The sequence below is a fragment of the Callithrix jacchus genome, chromosome 4, assembly GCF_049354715.1.
Source record: "Callithrix jacchus isolate 240 chromosome 4, calJac240_pri, whole genome shotgun sequence".
Classification (NCBI taxonomy): Eukaryota; Metazoa; Chordata; class Mammalia; order Primates; family Cebidae; genus Callithrix; species Callithrix jacchus.
The window spans coordinates 134,270,292-134,293,882 of record NC_133505.1 but is presented as its reverse complement, the minus strand read 5'-3'; the positions used below and the strand labels follow the sequence as shown (position 1 = coordinate 134,293,882).

Genomic DNA, 23,591 nt, shown 5'->3' with positions numbered 1-23,591 from the left:
CCTCCCTCGGTGGAACTCCCTGGGGACCCGCGGTGGCTCAGTTAAAGGTGTTGCGGAAGCTGCGCTCCTGCTCCTTGCGCCGGGCCTCACACACCTTGATCACCTCCTCCACCTTCCTCTGCAGCAGGGCGGAGTTCTGGTTGATCCACTGCAGTGAGTCCATGTGCGCGTTGAGGAGCTTGCAGATCTCCTGCAGCAGGTCGCTGGTGTCGGCAGGGGACCCCAGATGTGTTCAGGTGCTCGATGATGGCCTTGAGGTCCTGGGCCATGAGCTTCAGCTGCGCGCCCATGTTCTCAGCCAGCTCGTAGGTCTTCTCGCACTCCTTGTCCGCGTCCTGCAGGTAGATGGTCCCGCTTTGCTCCTTGACCAGCTCCTCCAGAGGGCTCAGCAGGTCTTCCAGCTCCTTCTGCTGGGACAGGATGAAGTCGAGCTCCTGGTCCAGCCTCTTCTGGTCCAGCTTCACCTTCTCCACCTCTTGGTGCAGTCTGGTGATCTTCTCCCTGTTCTCAATCAGCGTGCGGTCCCAGGCGTTGACCTGGGTGGCCAGCTGGAAGAAGTGCCACTCCTGGTCCTTCAGCGCCAGGCTCCATTTGTTGATCAGGCTCTCTAGCTGTGCGTAGGTCATGGCAGAGGTGGTGGCCACCCCTGCGGGGGCACCAGGGCCAGGTGGAGCAGTCATGGCGGCTGCCGTATTGCTGGAGATCCCGGCTGGCACCAGTGGTTTTAAATTCAAGGCAAAGCCGGTGCTGCCGGTGCTGCTGCTGCTGCTGGTGCTACTGGTGGTGGTGGTGGCAGCAGTGGATGTTGTTGTGGAGGTGCCGGAAGCTGCTCCAGGTGCCTTTAAGATGAAGCCCAGTGTCCCAGTAGCAGGGGCTCCTGCTGTGGTCGCAAGGGTACAGAGGGAGAGGCCGGTGGTGGCGGACGAGGTTGGAATGGTTGCTATTGAGGCGAAGAGGGTGGGCCCAGCACTGGTGGTGGTGCCAGTCGGTGTGGGCACAGCTGGCTGAGTGGCGCCTGCTGTGGTGGCTGCTGGCGTGGCCGGAGTGAAGGACAACCTGGCAGGTGCCGTGGGCTGGGCTGAATTCCCCACTGAGCCAATGTTGAAACCAGAGGTTTGGGCCGTGCTTCCACCAGTGAACAAGAACCCTCCGGATGTGGTGGCTGGAGCCACTGAGGTGGTGGAGGGGCCAAACACAAAGCCAGTGGGTGCTGTGCCCTGGCTGGAGGTGGCAGTGCTCGGCATGGCATTAGTGAGGCTGCCGCTGCCCAGCCCAAAGCCACTGGGGTTTGCCATGGCTGGGGTGGCAGCTGCATTGCTCAGGTTTAGCTTTGAAACACCGGTCCACAAAGAAAATCCAGTTCCCCCCGAAGCAGGAGTTGCTGTTCCAAAACTAAAGCCCGGCGTCTGTGTGGCCGGAGTCTGGGTGGCAAGTGAGAACAGGCTGGTGGAAGGCGTACTTGCGGCTGGTTGGGAGGGAGCCCCAAAATTAAACCCTCCGGTGCCAGAGGTGGAGAAAGAAAACCCCGTGGCAGCTGTGGTTGTTGCTGTCTTCGCGGTGCCAAACGTGAACCCGCCTGTAGCGACCCCAGTGCCTTCAAAATAAAACTCGCTCATGGCTCCAGACTCTGATGGCGGCAGCTACTCCGGCTCCGAAAGCAAATCGGTTGGTGCCTGCAACCTTGGGAAGATTTCTTTTTTCTGCAGCTGAGGCCACCGCTGCCTCTTCCTGCCGCAGTCATGGAGTGAGTAACCGCTCGCCTCTCCCTGTCCAACCGCCTTTCCGGCGCTTTCGCAGCTCGTGGCCCTCTTTAGGAAGCCCTGGGGGTGGGGAACCACGGGCAGAGAATCCAGGAAATTTCCTTCTTTTTTAGGAAATTCCAGGAATTTCTTTCTTTTTTAAGAAATCTGAATAGTATTCCCTTGTATGTATAGAGTACATTTTCTTTATCCATTCCTCAATCAGTAGACATTTAGGGTGTTTCCACATCTTGATTTTTGTGAATACAACTGCAGTGAATATAGAAGTGCTCCTATCTCTTTGAGATACTGATTTCAGTACTTCTGGATAAAAAACTCACAAGTGGGATTGCTGGCTCATACGGTAGTTCTATTTTTAATTTTTTGAGAGCCTCCATATTGTTTTCATAATGGCTGTGCTATTGGTACCCTGAGTTCTTGTAATCTCCCAGGATGGAAATGAAGAGAGATCACCAGATATACCAGCAGAGAGAAAGAGAAAGATTTATTTCACTTGTGCACAAGGAAGTCAGTGCTGCAAAAAGAAAAGGGTGGGTTGCTCCCTGAGAGTAGTATGTGTGTTAGTTTTATAGGTCCTTTCTGTAAGGAAGGGTTTCTCTAGTGCTTGCGCAGGAGCTTTATGTACTTCCTCATTCATTGCATGGAACATTAGCATTTTAAATTTCCACCCCTTGGCATGATTTTTAGCATTAAAATGAGGAAGGGGTAATGGTAAGTTGAAGTTCAAGTCTATCTGCACATGTGGAGCTCCTGGGAAGTCCCTAGCCCTCTAAAGCAGGAACTTGTAATTAATAGCTTCTTGGGTCTTTATTTGCTGATTGGCTAGAAGTTAGGTAATCTATAGCTTGAGTAAGGGCCATTAGTTCTTTTTCTCTAAACCACATCAAAACCAGAAGCCTGCCAGCTTGCCTGCCTCAGCTGTACCTTTGCATTTCCAGAGTGTGCCAGCATTCCCTTTTCTTCACATCCTTGCCAACACTTGTCTTTTGATTTCTTTGGCAATAACCATCCTGACAGGTGTGAGGTGCTGTCTCACTGTGGTTATAATTTGCATTTCCTTGTATGTTTTCTTGAGAGAAATGTCTCCTTAACTCCTTAGTCCATTTTTAATCAGGTTTTTTTGGGGATATTAACCCTAACCAGGTATATTATTTGCAAATATTTTCTCCCATTCCATAGGTTGTCTTATTATTTTGTCAATTGTTTCCTTTGTTGTGCAGAAGCTTTTTTAGTTTGATGTAGACTCCTTTATTTTTTGTTGCCTGTACCTTTGGTGTCATATACATGAAATAATTGCTAAGACCAATGTCAGTAAGCTTTTCTAATATGGTTTATTCTAGGAGTTTTACAGCTTCAGGTCTTACATTTATGTCTAGAAGAATTTAAATTTTTTTTCTCTCTTTTTAGAGACAGGGTCTCACTCTGCCATACAGGATGGAATGCAGTGGCATGACCATAGGTCACTGCAACCTTTAACTCCTGGGCCCAAACAATTCTCCTGCCTCAGCCTCTCGAGTACCTAGGACTGCAGGCTTGTACCACCATGCCTGGCTGGTTTTTAAATTTTTGTAGAGATAGAGTATTGCTATGTTTTCCCAGCCATTCTTGAACTCCTAGCTTCAAGTAACCCCCTCATCCAAGCTTCCCAAAATGATGGGATTACAGGTTGAGCCACTATGCTGAGCTTGGAAGATTGTAAATTGTTAAAATTATCATACTACCCCACATTAAATACAGATTTAATGTAATACCTATCAAAATTTCAATGGAAGTTTATACAAAAATGGAAAAAAAATAATTCTGAAATTCATGTGAAGCCATGAAAGCCATAAATAGTCAAATTACTATTGAGAAAGAATGAGCTGGATGCACCATATTTCCTGATTTTAAAATATGTTACAAAACTACAGTAATCAAAACAGTATGGCATTGTCATAAAGGCAGACATATAACCCAATGGAACAGAACAGAATACAAAGTCCAAAAGTAAATTTACATATATGTGGTCAAATTATCTTTGATAAGATTGACAAGAATATACAAGGAGGGAGAATTATCTGTTCAACAAATAGTGTTGAGAAAACTAGAAATCCACATGAAAAAAAAACCCCAAAAACCATAGAAATTCGATTCTTACCTTATACCATATGTAAATGTTTAGTCAAAATGAATGAGAAACATGGACATAAGACTTGACACCATAAAAATCATCGGGTTTTCAGTTCGGAAGCTACATAATCTAATTAACATTTTGAAATAATTCCTTTGGTTACCCTGTGAATGAGAGATTATAAAGGGAAAGAGAGAGAGAGAGAAAGGGGGGGTGGGAGAGAGAGAGAAAAGAAAGAAAAAGAAAGAAAGAAAAAAGAAAGAAGAAAAGAAAGGAAGGAAAGAAGGAGCATATGAAAACCCTTTTAAATAATCCTGTGAAGAGGGAGTGGTGACTTGGACCAGGGATCTAGATGTGATGAGATGTGGTTACATGCTAGATGTTTTTTAAGACAAAGTCAACATAATTCAGTGATGAACAAATGTGAGATAAAGGGTTGAGGCTGACTCCAAGGTTAACATACAGAGATGGGAGAACAAATTTTCCACTTATTGCAATGGGGAAATCTGGCATGTAAATATGTTTGAGGAGGAGTGAAAAATTAAGTTTTTGAAATATTAAATTTGAAATTAAATGTTCCTACCCTTTTAACATCCAACATCACCCTTGGAGGATAGTTGAATATATTTAATTTATATGAATCCAGTGATTAGGGAAGAGGTTACAGATAAGATGTATATTTTGTTATCAGCCTACATATGTGTGACTATGGACCAAGAAAACCTCAAAATTTTGAGAGCATTGTGCTGTGTTCTAAAAGTTTAATAATGATAAATATAAAATTTTCTTATAATCAAACCTCTTTATTTAAAAGTATTACTTCATTCCCCCATATAAATTTATACTTAATTAGCAAACTCCTCTTCATTACTAATTAAAATAAAGATACTCTTCTTGAATTCTGAAAATACAACCAAATTCTGTATGAAATACACAGCCATTTCAAAATAGAGTATCTAATATGACTATCTCATAGTATAATTCTTTCCAGACTTCTTGACATCTCCAGCGTTGAGTTCTTTTGTTGGTTAATTATTTCATAAGTTCATAAAGTATGCATAATACTGTACCAATTACCTAAGTATCTGGCTTAAATTATACAACTTTGGATTCAAAAGTCTTGTAAACTTTTATTACAATTCTGATTGTGTTACTTGCTCAATAAAGAAACAGTTTCTTTTTCACAAAATGATCCAATAATTTTTTCTTTCTTTCATGAGTGATTACCTGTATCACCTGCAGTTCATTCATTTTTCTATATACTCTAAACATTTTTGTATTAACTCATGCAATTAGAAATCTTCATATTCATACACATATTTATATAGTTGCCTTCTTGTAAAAAATTTTTTACTTTTTTCAGCTTTAATGTTACATCTTTGGCTTACATTAAGTGACTTTTTATTCATCTTTCTTCTGTACGGAACTTGACATTTCTGCCTTTCTTTTTTCCATTCAAGAAATATGTACTAAGCACCTGTGAGGCATTAGGGCTATTCATTTATTGTAGTATTACATATTTATAATATATATTTTTACAATGTAATTGTTAAGGAATGGGTTTTTCATTATTACAAAGTGTTTTCATAAATTTTTCCAATTAAGCCATGTTTCTCTAAGAAGTTGATCTCTTTGTGGGTCATGATTAATACTAGTGTAGCAATTGAAAATATATTTCCTCTTTTGGGATACTAGGAAGTTCATAACCCAATTTACAGTCCAACCCTATCAACCATAAAATATCTTACAATTTGATATTTGTATACTCCCTCCTTTTAAATTATATCTTATTTTTATTTTATTCTTTTTTGTTGTTGTTGTTGAGATGGAGTTTCATTCTTCTTACCCAGGCTGGAGTGCAATGGCATGATCTCGGCTCACCATAACCTCCTCCTCCTGGGTTCAGGCAATTCTCCTACCTCAGCCTCCCGAGTAGCTGGGACTACAGGCAGGCACCACCATGCCCAGCTAATTTTTGTATTTTTAGTAAAGACGGTGTTTCACCATGTTGACCAGGATGGCCTTGATCTCTTGACCTCGTGATCCACCCGCCTCAGCCTCCCAAAGTGCTGGGATTACAGGCCTGAGCCACCATGCCTGGCCTATTCTTAATTATTAATATTTGTAATCTGTTAATTTTATGTATAATTATTAACCAATTAAAATCTCTTTTGTAATGAACATGTATAAGTATATAAATATATATATTGTTAAATATATATAGTTACATACCTATATGTGTATTTATATATAACATATACCTGTGTGTGTGTGTCTATATATATACACATATATACATATTTGTAGGGGAATATAATTTTTTTTATATTTTTTATTGCATTTTAGGTTTTGGGGTACATGAGCAGAGCATGCAAGACAGTTGCATAGGTACACACATGGCAGTGTATTTTGCTTCCTTTCTCCCCTTCACCCACATTTGGCATTTCTTCCCAGGTTATCCCTCCCCACCTCTCCCTCCCACTGGCCCTCCCCTTTTCCCCCCAATAGCCCCCAGTGTTTAGTACTCCCCTCCCTGTGGCCATGTGTTCTCATTTTTTATCACCCGCCTATGAGTGAGAATATGCGGTGTTTCATTTTCTGTTCTTGTGTCAGTTTGCTGAGGATTATGTTCTCCAGATTCATCCATGTCCCTACAAACGACACGAACTCATCATTTCTGATTGCTGCATAATATTCCATGGTGTATATGTGCCACATTTTTCCAATCCAGTCTATTATCAATGGGCATTTGGGTTGATTCCAGATCTTTGCTATTGTAAACAGTGCTGCAATTAACATTTGTGTACATGTGTCCTTATAGTAGAACGATTTATAGTCCTTTGGATATATACCCAGTAATGGCATTGCTGGGTCAAATGGAGTTTCTATGTCTAAGGCCTTGAGGAATCACCACACTGTCTTCAACAATGGCTGAACTAATTTACACTCCCCCCAACAGTGTAAAAGTGTTCCTTTTTCTCCACATCCTCTCCAGCATCTGTTGTCTCCAGATTTTTTAATGATCACCATTCTAAGTGGCGTGAGATGGTATTTCAATGTGGTTTTGATTTGCATCTCTCTGATGACCAGTGACGATGAGCATTTTTTCATATGATTGTTGGCCTCATATATGTCTTCTTTCATAAAGTGTCTGTTCATATCCTTTGACCACTTTTGAATGGGCTTGTTTGTTTTTTTCCTGTAAATCCGTTTGAGTTCTTTGTAAATTCTAGATATCAGCCCTTTGTCAGATGGGTAAACTGCAAACATTTTTTCCCATTCTGTTGGTTGCCGATTCACTCTAGTGACTGTTTCTTTTGCCGAGCAGAAGCTGTAGAGTTTCATTAGGTCCCATTTGTCTATTTTGGCTTTTGTTGCCAATGCTTTTGGTGTTTTGTTCATGAAGTCCTTGCCTACTCCTATGTCCTGGATAGTTTTGCCTAGATTTCCTTCTAGGGTTTTTATCGTGCCCGGTCTTGTGTTTAAGTCTTTAATCCATCTGGAGTTAATTTTAGTGTAAGGTGTCAGAAAGGGGTCCAGTTTCTGCTTTCTGCACATGGCTAGCCAGTTTTCCCAACACCATTTGTTAAACAGGGAATCGTTTCCCCATTGCTTGTTTTTGTCAGGTTTATCAAAGATTGTATAGTTGTAGATATGTTGTGTTGCCTCTGGTGCCTCTGTTTTGTTCCATTGGTCTATATCTCTGTTTTGGTACCAGTACCATGCTGTTTTGATTACTGTAGCCTTGTAGTATAGTTTGAAATCCGGTAGTGTGATGCCCCCGGCTGTGTTCTTTTTGCTTAGAATTGACTTGGCTAGGCTATGCAGGCTCTCTTTTGGTTCCATATGAAGTTCATGGTGGTTTTTTCCAGTTCTGTGAAGAAAGTCAATGGTAGCTTGATGGGGATAGCATTGATTCTGTAAATTACTTTGGGCAGTATAGCCATTTTCACAATACTAATTCTTTCTAACCATGAACATGGAATGTTTCTCCATCTGTTTATGTCCTCTCTGATTTCATTGAGCAGTGGTTTGTAGTTCTCCTTGAAGAGGTCCCTTACGTTCCTTGTGAGTTGTATTCCAAGGTATTTTATTCTTTTTGTAGCAATTGTGAATGGCAATTCGTTCTTGATTTGGCTTTCTTTAAGTCTGTTATTGGTGTAGAGGAATGCTTGTGATTTTTGCACATTGATTTTATATCCTGAGACTTTGCTGAAGTTGCTTATCAGTTTCAGAAGTTTTTGGGCTGAGATGATGGGGTCTTCTAGATATACTATCATGTCGTCTGCAAATAGAGACAATTTGGCTTCCACCTTTCCTATTTGAATACCCTTTATTTCTTTTTCTTGCCTGATTGCTCTGGCTAGAACTTCCAGTACTATATTGAATAGGAGTGGTGAAAGAGGGCATCCTTGTCTAGTGCCAGATTTCAAAGGGAATGCTTCCAGTTTTTGCCCATTCAGTATGATATGGGCTGTTGGTTTGTCATAAGTAGCTTTTATTACTTTGAGATACGTTCCATTGATACCAAGTTTATTGAGAGTTTTTAGCATAAAGGGCTGTTGAATTTTGTCAAATGCCTTCTCTGCATCAATTGAGATAATCATGTGGTTTTTGTTTTTGGTTCTGTTTATGTGGTGAATTACGTTGATAGACTTGCGTATGTTGAACCAGCCTTGCATCCCTGGGATGAATCCTACTTGATCATGATGAATAAGTTTTTTGATTTGCTGTTGCAATCGGCTTGCCAATATTTTATTGAAGATTTTTGCATCTATGTTTATCATGGATATTGGCCTGAAGTTTTCTTTTCTCGTTGGGTCTCTGCCGGGTTTTGGTATCAGGATGATGTTGGTCTCATAAAATGATTTGGGAAGGATTCCCTCTTTTTGGATTATTTGGAATAGTTTTAGAAGGAACGGTACCAGCTCCTCTTTGTGGGTCTGGTAGAATTCGGCTGTGAACTCTTCTGGACCAGGGATTTTTTTGTGTGGTAGGCTCTTAATTGCTGCCTTGACTTCTGACCTTGTTATTAGTCTGTTCATAGTTTCAGCTTCCTCCTGGTTTAGGCTTGGGAGGACACAGGAGTCCAGGAATTTATCCATTTCTTCCAGGTTTACTAGTTGATGTGCATAGAGTTGTTTGTAATATTCTCTGATGATGGTTTGAATTTCTGTGGAATCTGTGGTGATTTCCCCTTTATCATTTTTTATTGCATGTATTTGGTTGTTCTCTCTTTTATTTTTAATCAATCTGGCTAGTGGTCTGTCTATTTTGTTGATCTTTTCAAAAAACCAGCTCTTGGATTTATTGATTTTTGAAGGGTTTTTCATGTCTCAATCTCCTTCAGTTCAGCTCTGATCTTAGTTATTTCTTGTCTTCTGCTGGGTTTTGAGTTTTTTTTTTTTTTTTTATCTTGCTCCTCTAGCTCTTTCAATTTTGATGAAAGGGTGTCAATTTTGGATCTCTTCATTCTCCTGATATGGGCACTTATTGCTATATACTTTCCTCTAGAGACTGCTTTAAATGTGTCCCAGAGATTCTGGCATGTTGTGTTTTCGTTCTCATTGGTTTCGAACAACTTCTTTATTTCTGCCTTCATTTCATTGTTTACCCAGTCAACATTCAAGAGCCAGTTGTTCAGTTTCCATGAAGCTGTGCGGTTCTGGGTTGGTTTCTGAATTCTGAGTTCTAACTTGATTGCACTATGGTCTGAGAGGCTGTTTGTTATGATTTCAGTTGTTTTGCATTTGCTGAGCAGTGCTTTACTTCCAATTATGTGGTCAATTTTAGAGTAGGTGTGATGTGGTGCTGAGAAGAATGTATATTCTGTGGATTTGGGGTGGAGAGTTCTGTAAATGTCAATCAGGTTTGCTTGCTCCAGGTCTGAGTTCAAGCCCTGGATATCCTTGTTGATTTTCTGTCTGGTTGATCTGTCTAATATTGATAGTGCAGTGTTAAAGTCACCCACTATTATTGTGTGGGAGTCTAAGTCTCTTTGTAAGTCATTAAGAACTTGCCTTATGTATCTGGGTGCTCCTGCATTGGGTCCATATATGTTTAAGATCATTAGCTCTTCTTGTTGTATCGATCCTTTTATCATTATGTAATGGCCTTCTTTGTCTCTTTTGATCTTTGTTGCTTTAAAGTCTATTTTATCAGAGATGAGAATTGCAACTCCTGCTTTTTTTGCTCTCCATTTGCTTGGTAAATTTTCCTTCATCCCTTTATTTTGAGCCTTTGTGTATCCTTGCATATGAGATGGGTTTCCTGGATACAGCACACTGATGGGTTTTGGATTTTTATCCAATTTGCCATCTGTGTCTTTTGATTGGTGCATTTAGTCCATTTACATTTAAGGTTAATATTGTTATGTGTGAATTTGATACTGCCATTTTGATGCTAAGTGGCTGTTTTGCCCATTAGTTGTTGTAGATTCTTCATTATGTTGATGCTCTTTAGCATTTAGTGTGATTTTGGAATGGCTGGTACTGGTTGTTCCTTTCTATGTGTAGTGCCTCTTTTAGGAGCTCTTGTAAAGCAGGCCTGGTGGTGACAAAATCTCTGAGTACTTGCGTGTTTGCAAAGGATTTTATTTTTCCTTCACTTATGAAGCTCAGTTTGGCTGGATATGAAATTCTGGGTTAAAAGTTCTTTTCTTTAAGAATGTTGAATATTGGCCCCCACTCTCTTCTGGCTTGTAGTGTTTCTGCCGAGAGATCTGCTGTGAGTCTGATGGGCTTCCCTTTGTGGGTAACTCGACCTTTCTCTCTGGCTGCCCTTAGTATTTTCTCCTTTATTTCAACCTTGTTGAATCTGACGATTATGTGCTTTGAGGTTGCTCTTCTTGTGGAATATCTTTGTGGTGTTCTCTGTATTCCCTGCATTTGAGTGTTGGCCTGTCTTGCTAGGTGGGGGAAATTTTTCTGGATAATGTCCTGAAGAGTATTTTCCAGCTTGGATTCATTCTCTTCGTCCCCTTCTCGTACACCTATCAAACGTAGGTTAGGTCTTTTCACATAGTCCCACATTTCTTGGAGACTTTGTTCATTCCTTTTGCGCTTTTTTCTCTAATCTTGGTTTCTTGTTTTATTTCATTGAGTTGGTCTTCGACTTTGGATATTCTTTCTTCTGCTTTGTCAATTCGGCTATTGAAACTTGTGCATGCTTCATGAAATTCTCGTATTGTGTTTTTCAGCTCCTTTAATTCATTCATATTTCTCTCTAAGTTATCCATTCTTGTTATCATTTCCTCAAATCTTTTTTCATATCATTTTTCAAGTTCCTTAGTTTCTTTCCATTGATTTAATACATGTTCTTTTAGGTCACAAAAGTTTCTCATTATCCACCTTCTGAAGTCTAATTTCGTCATTTCGTCACAGTCATTCTCCGCCCAGCTTTGTTCCCTTGCTGGTGAGGAGTTTTGGTCCTTTCTAGGAGGCGAGGTGTTCTGGTTTCGGGTGTTTTTCTCCTTTTTGCGCTGGTTTCTTCCCATCTTTGTGGATTTATCCACTTCTCATCTGCGTAGTTGCTGACTTTTCGATTGGGTCTCTAAGTAGACACCCAGATTGTTGATGATGAAGTATTTCTGTTACTTGGTTTTCCTTCTACCAGTCTAGCCCCTTCACTGTACGACTGCTGAGGTCCACTCCAGGCCCTGCTTGTCTGGGGTGCACCTATAGCAGCTGTGGCACAGGGAGGGATGCTACCAGTTTCTTTTTCTGCTATCTTTGTCCCAGGATGATGCCTGCCAAATGTCAGTCTTTTGGATATAGAGGGGTCAGGGAGCTGCTTGAGGAGACAGTCTGTACTTTATAGGAGCTCAATTGCTGAGCTGTGAACTCTGTTGTTCATTCAGGGCTGTTAGGCTGCTATGTTTGATTCTGCTGCAACAGAGCTCATTAAAAAAACCCTTTTTGTCTCAAATGCTCTGTCTTGGGGGGTTCGGGTTTTATTTTTGGATGTCCGTTGAGGTGTCCTGCCCAGCTAGGAGGCAGTCTAGTCACTGTTTGCCTGCCGAGGCTCCGCCCTACTGTTGTGTGGTTCTCCCTGTTGCTGCAGGCTCTGCTCTTCTGCTGCAGTCTCTGCCACGGGCTACACTCTGCGGCAGAATCTCTCTGTTGTAGTGGGTTGCCTCGGCAATGGCAGGCTGCATCAGCAGTGGGCGTGTATCTCTGTAGGGGCGGGTTGCCTCAGCAATGCAGGCTGCGTCAGCAGTGGGCGTGTATCTCAGTAGGGGCGGGTTGCCTCGGTAATGGTGGACGCCCCTCCCCCACAGAGCATCTCAGGGACCGTCTGCACAGGGAGCGTTTGAAATCACGGTTTTGTCCGTCCCACTGGGCTGCCCCAAACGCTGTGTCCCTGCAGTCCCCTGGGCTGGCCCACTGTCCAAGTCCCGTTCAGTCTCAAGTCCAGCCCTCTCAAGTCTCAGGTTGCCGGTTCAACAGGGCACCCAGACAAGCGCGCCCTGGGGGGAGCACTGGGTAGGGCCGGCCGCCACCACCTCGGCTGCCAGCTTCGCCAGGCAGTACCTCTGCCTGGCGTCCCGCATCTCCTTTATACTTGGGAATTTCCCTGTTCTGTGGGCAACAAAGATCTGTCTGTAAATGCAGCTCTGACTCACCTCTCCGCGGATTCAACGAGAGCTTCAATCCTGGGTTGTTCTCAGGTGAATATAATTTATCTGTATGTATATATGTACCTATTAATCTATAAAGAATAATTATTGTCAAAATATTTGCTTCCCTTTTTTATCTAATCACCCTCTACCAGGTAATTTCTGAAGATAATATTCTCAGCTATACTGATATCCAACTTGTCTATATGACTTGACCTGGCCAATAAAATGTGACATATGTGACATATGTCATTTTCACTTACATATTTATATATGTAAATATATTTATACGTCTATAGCTATCTGCCATTTATCTACACATTGGTGAATTAATTTCTTTTTACTTACAAAGTACTTAAACTTATTAGTATCTCTAGAACTTGTCACATTTTTAGTACATTTTTGTCCATTCGGGAATAAATTTGTATATTTATGCAAGGCTTAGATACATTGTCAGTACTTCAACAATAATTGCAGAAATCCATGGCACAGAGTATACTATAGATTATGACTAATATAGCCACTAGTCAGCTGGGGCTTTTAAATTTAAATTAGCTAAAATTAAAATTTTATTTACTTATTTGAACTAGTCACACTTCAAGCATTTAATGACTACATGCAGCCAGTGTAATGGGGAACACAGATATAGAACATTTCTATCATCAGAGAAAGTTCTGTTGAAAAACTTTATTATGGAATAAAAGAATTTTTTTTACTTGAAGTACAGATATTTTTTATTTTCTACTTTTTTTCTAAAATAAGGTGTTTTTAAAAATATATACAATACTAATTTATTATTACTTCTGCCACATACATCACAAATTGACAGAAATGTTTTAATGAGAAGACAGATGAATTGAAAAGTCTATGTTCATTTATCAGGAAAAAAATCTCAGATTAATTGTCGTAGCATTTTTTTTATTTGGATATAAATAATTGGATGGCAAACTAGTTGCATTCAGGAGTTCAAAGTGACATTACTGCAGCCTCATAGAAGCTGAGCAAGGAACCAGTCGGATGAAACTCACTTTTGGAATTAATTTGACCTGCATATTAAAATACAAGAAAGATATAATCTCTCTAGGCTGTATTTCTTCAGTTAAGTACAGTAGCTGTCATATTCATAAACAGCTAATAATTAGTAAAAATAATAGATGATGCAGTTGAGTGACAATTAGAGGAGTTAGAGGAAAAAAACAAAAGCTTCAGTTCAAAGCGCCATAATGGTTTCTGAAATGTTTTTTACATTGATCATTTTCATCACTTTATTTTTATTATCATCTTATCAAAAGCAGCCATTAGAAATAACAGGTGTACAAACTATTGTTTCCATCTTTTGTGCTGCTGCAAAAAAGTGAAATTGATTAGAAATGACGTTAGTTATAGTAAAATTGGTCCATGATTTTATAGTTGCATTTGTGGCCTTGATCTACAGATCAAGGAGATGTTTGTGTTCTACTGGTTACACCCAACAACAGCCTTGTATAATTATAATTGTAATATAATGCAAATGAATACTTACTTGCATATCAATTCTTTTACAAGTAGATTTTTAGAAAATTAAATTAAACGGTGTTAAAAATTCCTGTTTTGTTTTGTTTTGTTTTTGTTTTTGTTTTTGAAATGGAGTCTCACTCTGTGGCCCAGACTGGCATGCCATGGGGCGATCTCAGCTGACTGCAACTTCTGCCTCCCAGCTTCAAGCAATTCTCCTTTCTCAGTCTTCTGAGTAGCTGGGACAGCAAGCATGTACCACTATGCTGAGCTAATTTTTGTATTTTTAGTAGTCACAGGGTTTCACCATTTTGGCCTGGCCTGGCTGGTCTTGAACTCCTGACTCAAGTGATCTGCCCATCTCCTAAAGTGCTGGGATTACAAGTGTGAGCCACCAAGCTCAATCAAAATTCCTAATTTTTTTTAAAGACGATGATGATAAAGTATTTTTTTAAAATAAAAACAAAAAGGTTACTTAATGATGCATTTTGATTATATGGATACTTTTTTGTACTTGGATGGGTTGGATTGAATATTAATTGCTAAAGTATGGATAATGAGAATGTTGCTATTTTCTGCTGTTACTTTAATTGTATAAAATGTTTATACAATACAGAATTAAAACTTATAGTAAGTTGAAAGCAAAATTTTAAAAATCTTTAAAAAAGGATGCCTTGATATGCTAGCTGGTTGCTTCAAGCTTTATATAAGGTAATGGAAAAAATGTATATTTTGGATCAAAATGTGTAATATTAAACATTTTATTGTAAGCTTCACAATTCTTGTTCATTGAATTTTATGTTGTTTTCTCAGTAGAAATCCAAAGCTTCTTTAGACTGGGAAGCCAAACTAACCAATCCCTTACAACTTTTAATTGAAAAGTGTTTAAGTATTTTTTAAATTTAGGGATTCAATGCCTAACATGGGCTATTGCCTCCAATTTTGTCTTCCAAATCTAATTGGTGATAGTGACACTAAAGCTAGATATAGTGCTAGAGCATTACATAGTTTTGGAATATGTAGTCTGTAGATTCTGGCAGTTTTCAGGAAAAGATGCCTTGCATACAGCAAACCAAGATTTTTATTTAAAGAAGTTACTCAAATAATAAGCTGCCAAATAGTTTTTAAAGGAGGGTTTTAAAAAGGGAAAGAATGAATGTGATGGAGCTTTATGATAATTCTTGCCTGATTTCTTGAGAAAGTTCTCCAGTGAGTTGCAGTAATTTCTAGAAACGCAACCTTCCATACATATTTTGTGTGAACATTATGGATAGCCATAATTTATAGACAGTTTACTAATTTTAACCATTGCCACCATTTACCCTTTGCTAATCTGTTTTTATTGACTCCACTGCTATACCCACAACTCTTTGTAGCCTGAATACCCAGAATGCATTACTGTCCCCCTTTTTCCTAATATAAACTCTCTTTTTTTATATACCTCTGTCATGACTCTTAGGGTTATTTTATCATTAATTTAAGACAATTCCCTAACAACTATTAATAGTTTGAAAGTAAGCACATGATCCAAGCTTGCCCTTTGAGACTGAATGGAGGAAATTATATTATTTCATTTGAGGGAGAAAGGCGTTTCAGTGTATATGAACAAAGAAGAATTTCGCTGAGTTGTTTCTGGTAGCAGTCTTGTGATGATAAGAGTAATTGATCAATGGACAAAATTGGCATGCCAAGAATGGCAGAGTGGTGAGAGAGGAATAATCTGGGTCTGTTGCAGCATCAGGCCACAGGAGCCTGAGTTTCAACTGTAAACATATTTTGCAATTTTATCATAAGCATTATGTACTAAATATGAGTTTGTTTGCAAATATTATTTGTATTAAAGTTCAACTACATTAAAGTAATTGTGGTAGAAGAGGCTGGAAACCTATGGTTGAGAATGCTTTGTAGAAAAAGTCTCCAAAAGCCCTTTATCCAAATGTAGAAATAAAACTCTTTTGTAAGTTGTAAACATTTGTATAATATATGTTTTGTAAAGCATTTTAAAAATGTGAAATAAATATTAAGCAACTTCTTTAAAATAACAATTTATTGAGGTACAATTGACATGAAAATATCTGCACATATTCAATGTATACAACTCAATGAGTTGGGGATAAGTATAAACCCATAAAACCATCATCACCATTAAGGCCATGGATATTTATTTGTCAATTCCCAAAATTTCTTCTGGCCTCTTTATTATTTTCATCATCATAATCATTTATTATTATTATTATTACTATAAGAGCTATCCTCTTAGAAATTTTAAAGTGTAAGAATACAGTGTTGTTAGCCATAGGACCTTCAGGACACAACTTGCAAAATGCAATTGTACCCTTTGCCTACCACCTCCGCACTTCACCCTCCCATCAGCCCCTGGCAATCAGTATTCTGTTATGGTCTGCATTCTATTATACTCCAGAACATCTTTGTTGTCCTTTTTCAAGATTGATTTAGCTATTCCAGATCATTTGTGCTTCCATATAAATTTTAGGATTGCTTTTTTCTATTTCTGGGGGAAAAAAATGCCATTGGAATTTTGATGGTGATTGCATTGAATCCATAGATTTCTTTGTGCAATATGGACATCTTAACAGTATTAGTTCTTCAAATCCGTGAATGTAGGTATCTTTTACTTTTGCTTGCTTTCTTCAATTTCTCACAATAATGCTTTATAGATTTTAGTGTACTGATCTTTTGCATACTTGGTTAATTTTATTCTCAAGTATTTTATTATTTTGATGCTATTTTAAGATGTATTGTTTTATTAATTTCTATTTCAGATAGCTTATTACTGGTGTATGGAAATGAGACTGACTTTTGTATGTTGATTTTGTATCCTGCAAGTTTACTTAATTTATTTGCTTTTTCTAACAGTATTTTAGTGGAGTCTTTACAGTTCCTGTTTGTGATCTTTGAAGAAAAGCTTTCAGCTTTTGACCCTTGAGTATGATGTTGGCTGTGGGCTTGTCATATGTGACCTGTATTATATTAAAGCATGTTCCTTTTACACCTAATGAATGAGATTTTTTTAAATCATGATGGGATGTTAGATTTTGGCAAATGCTTTTCTAAATCTGTGGAGATGATTATGTAATTTTTATTTTTCATTCTGTTAATGTGGTAGATCATGTTTATTGATTTGTATATGTTGAACCATGCTTGTATGCCAGGGGAAAATCTTTCTCATAGTGAATGATTTTTAAAATGTTATTGAATTCATTTTGCTAATATTTTGTTGAGCATTTTTGCATCTATGTTCATCAGGTATATTGGTCTGTGGTTTTCTATTTTCATTGGGTCCTTGTCCGACTTTGGTAGCAGAGTAATACTGGTCTTGTAAAAGATGCCTGAACATATTTCTTCCTCTTTAATTTTTTAGAAGAATTGGAGAAGAATTGATGTTAATTTTTCTTTAAGTGTTTGGTAGAATTTACCAGTAAAGCTATCAGGTCCTAGACTTTTCTTTGTTGAGAGGTTTTGATTACTAATTCAGTCTTCTTACTCATAATTGGTTGGCTCAAATTTTCTTTTTTCTTCATGATTGGGTATTGGTAGTTTGTATGTTTCTAGGAAGGCAACCATACATTTCATGTTTCTAGGAATAAATCCCTTTCTTCTTGGTTTACCAATATGTTGTTGTATATTTGTTCATCATAGTCCATTATGATCTTTCATATTTCTGTAGTATCACTTGTGATGGTCTTTCTTTAATGTACATTCATTTTTATTTGACTCTTCTTTTTTCTTAGTTACTCTAGCTAAATGTTTGCTAATTTTATTTTTCAAAAAAAAAAAAACTCTTCATTTTATTACTCTTTTCTACTTTTTTAGTCCCTATTTTATTTATTTCTGTTCTAACTCACTTCCTCCCCTCTATTAACTTTGGGCTTATTTTATTCTTCTTTTCTAGTTCCTTGAGGTGTAAATTTAGGTGGTATGCTCAAATCTTACTCCTTTTTTCATGTAGGTATTTACTATGAAAACTTTTCCTTTTAAAATGGCTTTGGCTACATCCTATAAGTTTAGATATGTTGTGTTTTTGTTTTTGTTTGTCTCAAGACAAGTTTTAATATCCCTTTTGATTTCTGACCTACTGATTATTCAATAGTGGTCCATTTAATCTTCTTCTTGTTTCTAATTTCATGCCATTGTGATTGAAGATGATACACGATATGATGTCAGTCTTCTTAAATGTATTAAGACTTGTTTTGTGGTCTGAAATATTATCTATTTGGGGGAATAATACATGTGTGATTGTGAAAAATATATATTCTGCTACTGTTTGTTTGATGGAATGTTCTGAATATTACTGTTAGATCCATTTGGTCTATAGTTGTTCTAGTTCAGTATTCTCTTACTGATTTTCTGTCTGAATAACAAATCCATTAATGAAGTGTAGTATTAGAGTCTCCTGATACTAGTATATTGCTGTCTATTTATCCCTTTAGTTCTGTTAGTATTTGCTTTATATGGTTAGGTGCTCAGATGTTGGGTGCATATATATTTACAATTGTTATAATCTCTCAATAAATTTACACTTTTATTGTTATTGATGATCCTCTTTGTTTCCTGTAATAATTTTTTATTTAAAGTCTATTTTGTCTCATATAAAGTATTGCCACCACTTCCACATTCTTTTGGTTACTGTTTCATGAAATGTCTTTCTTTGATTACTTCACTTTGTTCTTAAAGCTGAAGTGAGTTCTTCTGTTCCTTTTATCTGTCTTTCCTTGTGATTTGGTTACTTTTATAGTGATATGCTTTGATTCCTTTCTCTATTTTTTTGTATCTGCTAAAGGTTTTTATTTGTTATTGCTATGAGACTTACATAAAAGATCTTGTAGTTATAACAGTCTATTTTAAGCTAGTTACAATGAACTTTGATCACAAAGAATAACTTTACACTTTTACTTCTTTCTCAACACACATTTTGTTACTGATGCCACTATTTACCACTCTCAGTTTCTATTGACAATTTATTATAGCTATAGTTACTTTTAATACATTTGTTTTTAACTTTTATACAAGAGTTAAAAGTTATTTATGTACTTCCACTGTAACATGAGTGTTTTAGATTTGACTATACCATTATCTTTACCAGTGAGTTTCATACTGTCTGGTTTTCATGTTGCTAATTAGTATTCTTTCATTTCACCTCAAATACTTCCCTTTAGTATATCTTGTAAGGTCTAGAGATGATAAGATCTCTCAACTTTTGTTTGTCTGGGAAAGTATTTCTCTTTATTCCTGAAGGACAACTTTGCCTGGTGAAATATTCTAGGCTGACAATTTTTCCAGCACTTTGAATATATAATCTTATTCTCCTGGCCTGTAGAGTTTCAGCTAAGAAATCTACTGATAGTCTTATGAATATTCTTTTATATGTAACAGGGATTTTCTCTTGTTTAAGCAGCTTCTTTATTCTACTTAAACATTCTCATAAACTTTAATTGTTAACTAAAAATTGCATCAGCAATTATAGAGTCAATGTTAGAACAAGCAGATTTTTCCTGTCTCATATCAGATAAAAAGATGTAGTTTGACTGTGTTTTGTGCCACTGTTATAAAAATCCAAATACATACCTTTACTAAAAGAATACCTCCTGTATTTATAATGCATTGACTTCCTGGTTTCAAATTTATGATCAGGCATGAATTAAACTGTGCCTTTAATTCGTAGGTTTGTTTGTGTTTCCTTTTTCAAATTGATCATACAAATTATTATATGAGGTATGTATAGAAATAAATAAAATCAGTGCTTGTAATGTCTAGCTGAGGGGACTTTACTTATAGATCAAAACTATGAAAAAAAATGCCTGACTAAATAAAATTAAATACAAACCATATCATTTTCTTGTTTTATTCCCACTCAAGATAAAATATGTTTTCTCAGCTAAAGATGACCATTAGAGCAGGAATATCAGTAATTTTTTTCACTTCTGTAAGGACAGCCTCCTCAATACAACGTAAGCTTAATAAAGTTAGTTGATTGAGACCTGGACATGATAATCCTTCATAACAACAAAGATTATAATGACTCCATTAACATTTCATTTTTTAGAGTATTTCTGATAAGCCTTTCTAAGTGATCTAGGATGCAGTGTCCCCATTCTATACAGAAATGAGCAGTGGTTAGGAATGACTTTTTATTAATGCCTGAGAAATGACTAAGCAAAGTGCCTTTCTATTAATACCTTGTTCTACTCAAAACTCCAAATCTACTCCGACATTCTATAAAACATGGTGTTATTGTGGTCAGTGGAGCTAGCAGGAATTCTGAATGATGTATTTTGCTCTAATAAATTTTCAGTTCAGCTATATGTCCAGGGGATAAGGCCTATTTTATGGCTTAAACTTCATCTTCAATCTAGTAAGTTCCAGAAACACTTAACCCTATGGCCCAGTAATGCTTTGTCAGGATCTTATAGAATAAGATTATTTAATTGGAGTCTTACTGCCTTTCACAAATTCTCTAAAGTCACTTGTCCTGTCAGAGCATCTGTTTAAGACTTACCTGTAAGTTTACTGTTACATTAGGGATGCCACATCCTATGAAGGCATATAGCACACACAGCAAAAATTGTAAGGGAGAAATGAAAACATGATAGAACATTTTAAAAATAATTATGACCATTCTTTTCTGCTCCAATTTTCTTTCAAAATAAGCTGCTGATGTGTAATACTTTATATCTGGTTTCATGAAGACTTTTCTTCCCCACTAACTCGACATAGAAAGCATCAATCCTGGAGTTTTAGTAAATATTGAGCCCAGTTTCTTCATTTGCAGCTTACAACCACCACATATCTTTATGCTGTTGTTAAGTTATACTCTGAAGGGTATAGCCATAACAATAAGGGTCTTATTCAGATAAGAAAAATAGCTTTCACCATACAGAGAGCTCTAGATTCAAAAGGCATAATATCCTCTAAGCTGGATCAAGTTTTACTGTAAGATTTTTGCCAAAGGTAATATTCTAGCATAAAAATTGTTATACTGTAATCCCGGCACTTTGGGAGGCTGAGGTGGGTGGATCATGAGGGGAAGAGATCGAGACCATCCTGGTCAACATGGTGAAACCCCGTCTCTACTAAAATTACAAAAAAAATAGCTGGGCATGGTGGCGCGTGCCTGTAATCCTAGCTACTCCTGAGGCTGAAGCAGGAGAATTGTCTGAACCCTGGAGGCGGAGGTTGCGGTGCGCCGAGATCGGCCATTGCACTCCAGCCTGGGTAACAAGAGCGAAACTACGTCTCAAAAAAAAAAAATTGTTATAGAGGCCGGGCATGAAGAACTGTGGAATGTTAAACTGAATGGGACCTTAAAGTTCATCTTACTCCACTCCCTCATTTATAGATATACCATTAGTTCCTGGCATACTGTCTAATCTAATATCAATAAAATTTCAGAGTGGAACTGAGATGGGTGTTTACATTTCCTGGTTTTTAAACTAGGTCTCCTTTCACTATTAAATAATTTCAGGTATGAATATCAAATTTTAACTCAAGCTTCTAAATAGCATATACTTATATTATTATAGGTATACCTGGAAATTGAGTTTCTGAGAGTTTGTGACTTTCTCAGGGTTTTGTAGTAGTGGTAACAGAACTGAGATTAAACGCTTTAAAGCCTTGTTTTTTGAGTCCCATTTCGCTGCAGTATCCATGACACCTCCATTTGGCTGTCAGATCTTGAGTATGAGTGTTGGTAAAGCAGAGCTTCTGTTATGGTTTGACTGTCTTCTCCAGCAATCATGTGTTGGAAATTTCTTCTCTGGTGTGATGGTATTAAGAGGTAGAGCCTTTAAGAGGTGATTAGGTCATTAGAGGAATTAATGCTGCTCTTGTAGGACTGGGCTAATTTTCACAAAAGCGAGTGAGTGTTTGCTGTCATGGGACTGGATTATTTACTGTGAGAGTGGGTTGTTATAAAGTGAGACTACCCCTAGTGTTTTGCCCCTTTTCACATGTGTCCACTTCCCCCTTTCCACTTCTCCATCTTTTGCCACAGCATAAAGCCATCACCAGAAGCTGACCAGATAGAGCCACTCATTCTTAGACTTCCCAGACTCCAGAACAATGAGCCAGAATAAAACTCTTCTCTGTATTAGTTATCCAGTTTCAGGTACTGTTATAGCAAAAGAAAATGGCTTTCTTCAAGTGAATAAACCCAAATGGATGCAATCCACCAAATAGAGGCAAGCTATTATCCTAACACCACTGGATTCTGCCAGCCATTAGCTCCACTTCAGCATCATTGCTAATTGCAGAAAACAAACTGGAAAAATTGAGTGTTCTTGTATGTGCTATTTTCATAACATGTAACATATTTGAGACCATTTTCATTTTCAATTGTTGTTATGGTTTCCTTGGAAGTTTATTCTTTTTATTCCTTTCGTTATTTACAGTTAATTTGCTTTTGGTGCAAAAGTGGATGTGCGTGTTGAGAGGGTGTTTCAGAAAAAAAAAGTATAAGAGAATATATAGATATAAGAGAATATATATTCTCAGTATATAGATAACTATAATTATAGATAGCTATAATATGTAGATATGATAGCTGTAGATATATATAGATATATAATAAATCTATATAGACATACTATATAAATTTCTCTTGTTTAAGCAGCATCTTTATTCTACTTTAACTTTCTCATAAACTTTATTCACTTAAAATTGCATCAGCAATTATATAGTCACTGTTAGAACAAACAGATTTTTTCTGTCTCAAATCAGATAAAAAGATCTAGTTTGACTATGTTTTGTGCCACTGTTATGGAAATCCAGATACATACCTTTACTAAAAGAATAGCTCTTGTATTTATAATGCATTGACTTCGTGGTTTCAAATTCCAATAGACATACTATATAGATTTATTATATATTTTTTATTATATATTATTATTTATTATATATTATACTATATATAGTATAGTATATAGATATATAATTATATAATATATAGATATATAATATAATTATAGATATCTATAATATATCTATATTTAACATATATAGTCAATGTTGTATTGTTGGTCATTTATTGTTTCTAATTTAATTTTTCAGTGTTAAAAATATTTTAATATGCAGTGTACCCTTGTTAAATCTTTTAGCACATCTTTGATTTGTTACTTGAAATAAATAATTAGATCACATTACCAAATTTGTGATTGAATAATCTTATCTCAGTTAAATTCATTTTTAAAGGTAATTTTAATCAAATATTTCTTGGGCACTTATTTTGTGCAAAGCACTGTGCTAGGTGCTATAGGAATATAATGAAGAGCAGTGTCTGTGTGGCAGATTGCTAATAGTTTCATGATTGTTCTTTGCTTCCCCTTAGTACTATAGAATCCCTGATTTTTAGGGTATGGCCTCTAGCATAAATACTGTCTTTCACAGCATCCCTTGCAGGCTACCTTGGACAGCCTACCTCTACTGTATTTTTCTGTGAAAAAGAAATAGAATACCTTCATTAAGCCATTAATATTTTGGGTTTTCTGTCAAACCTAATTATATTTAATAGATAATTATTCCTAGGAAGTAGAACAAGTCAAAAAAACACTTGGAAAGACGTGGAGAAATAGATGGGTATAAACTGAGTTTGAAA

General features: G+C 37.3%; 2 protein-coding genes across 4 annotated transcripts in view; one reads left to right on the top strand and one right to left on the bottom strand.

Moving 5' to 3' along the window:
- The window catches only part of THEMIS (thymocyte selection associated), a 226,526-nt gene that overhangs the window by 165,320 nt on the left and 37,615 nt on the right, over window positions 1-23,591 (top strand). The window lies entirely within an intron of this gene.
- LOC100402818 (nuclear pore glycoprotein p62-like) lies at window positions 38-1,836 on the bottom strand. The gene is given in 2 exon segments (XM_008995009.5): window positions 38-223; window positions 225-1,836. Coding segments are annotated over 2 exon segments (1,578 nt in total). The 5' UTR covers window positions 1,617-1,836.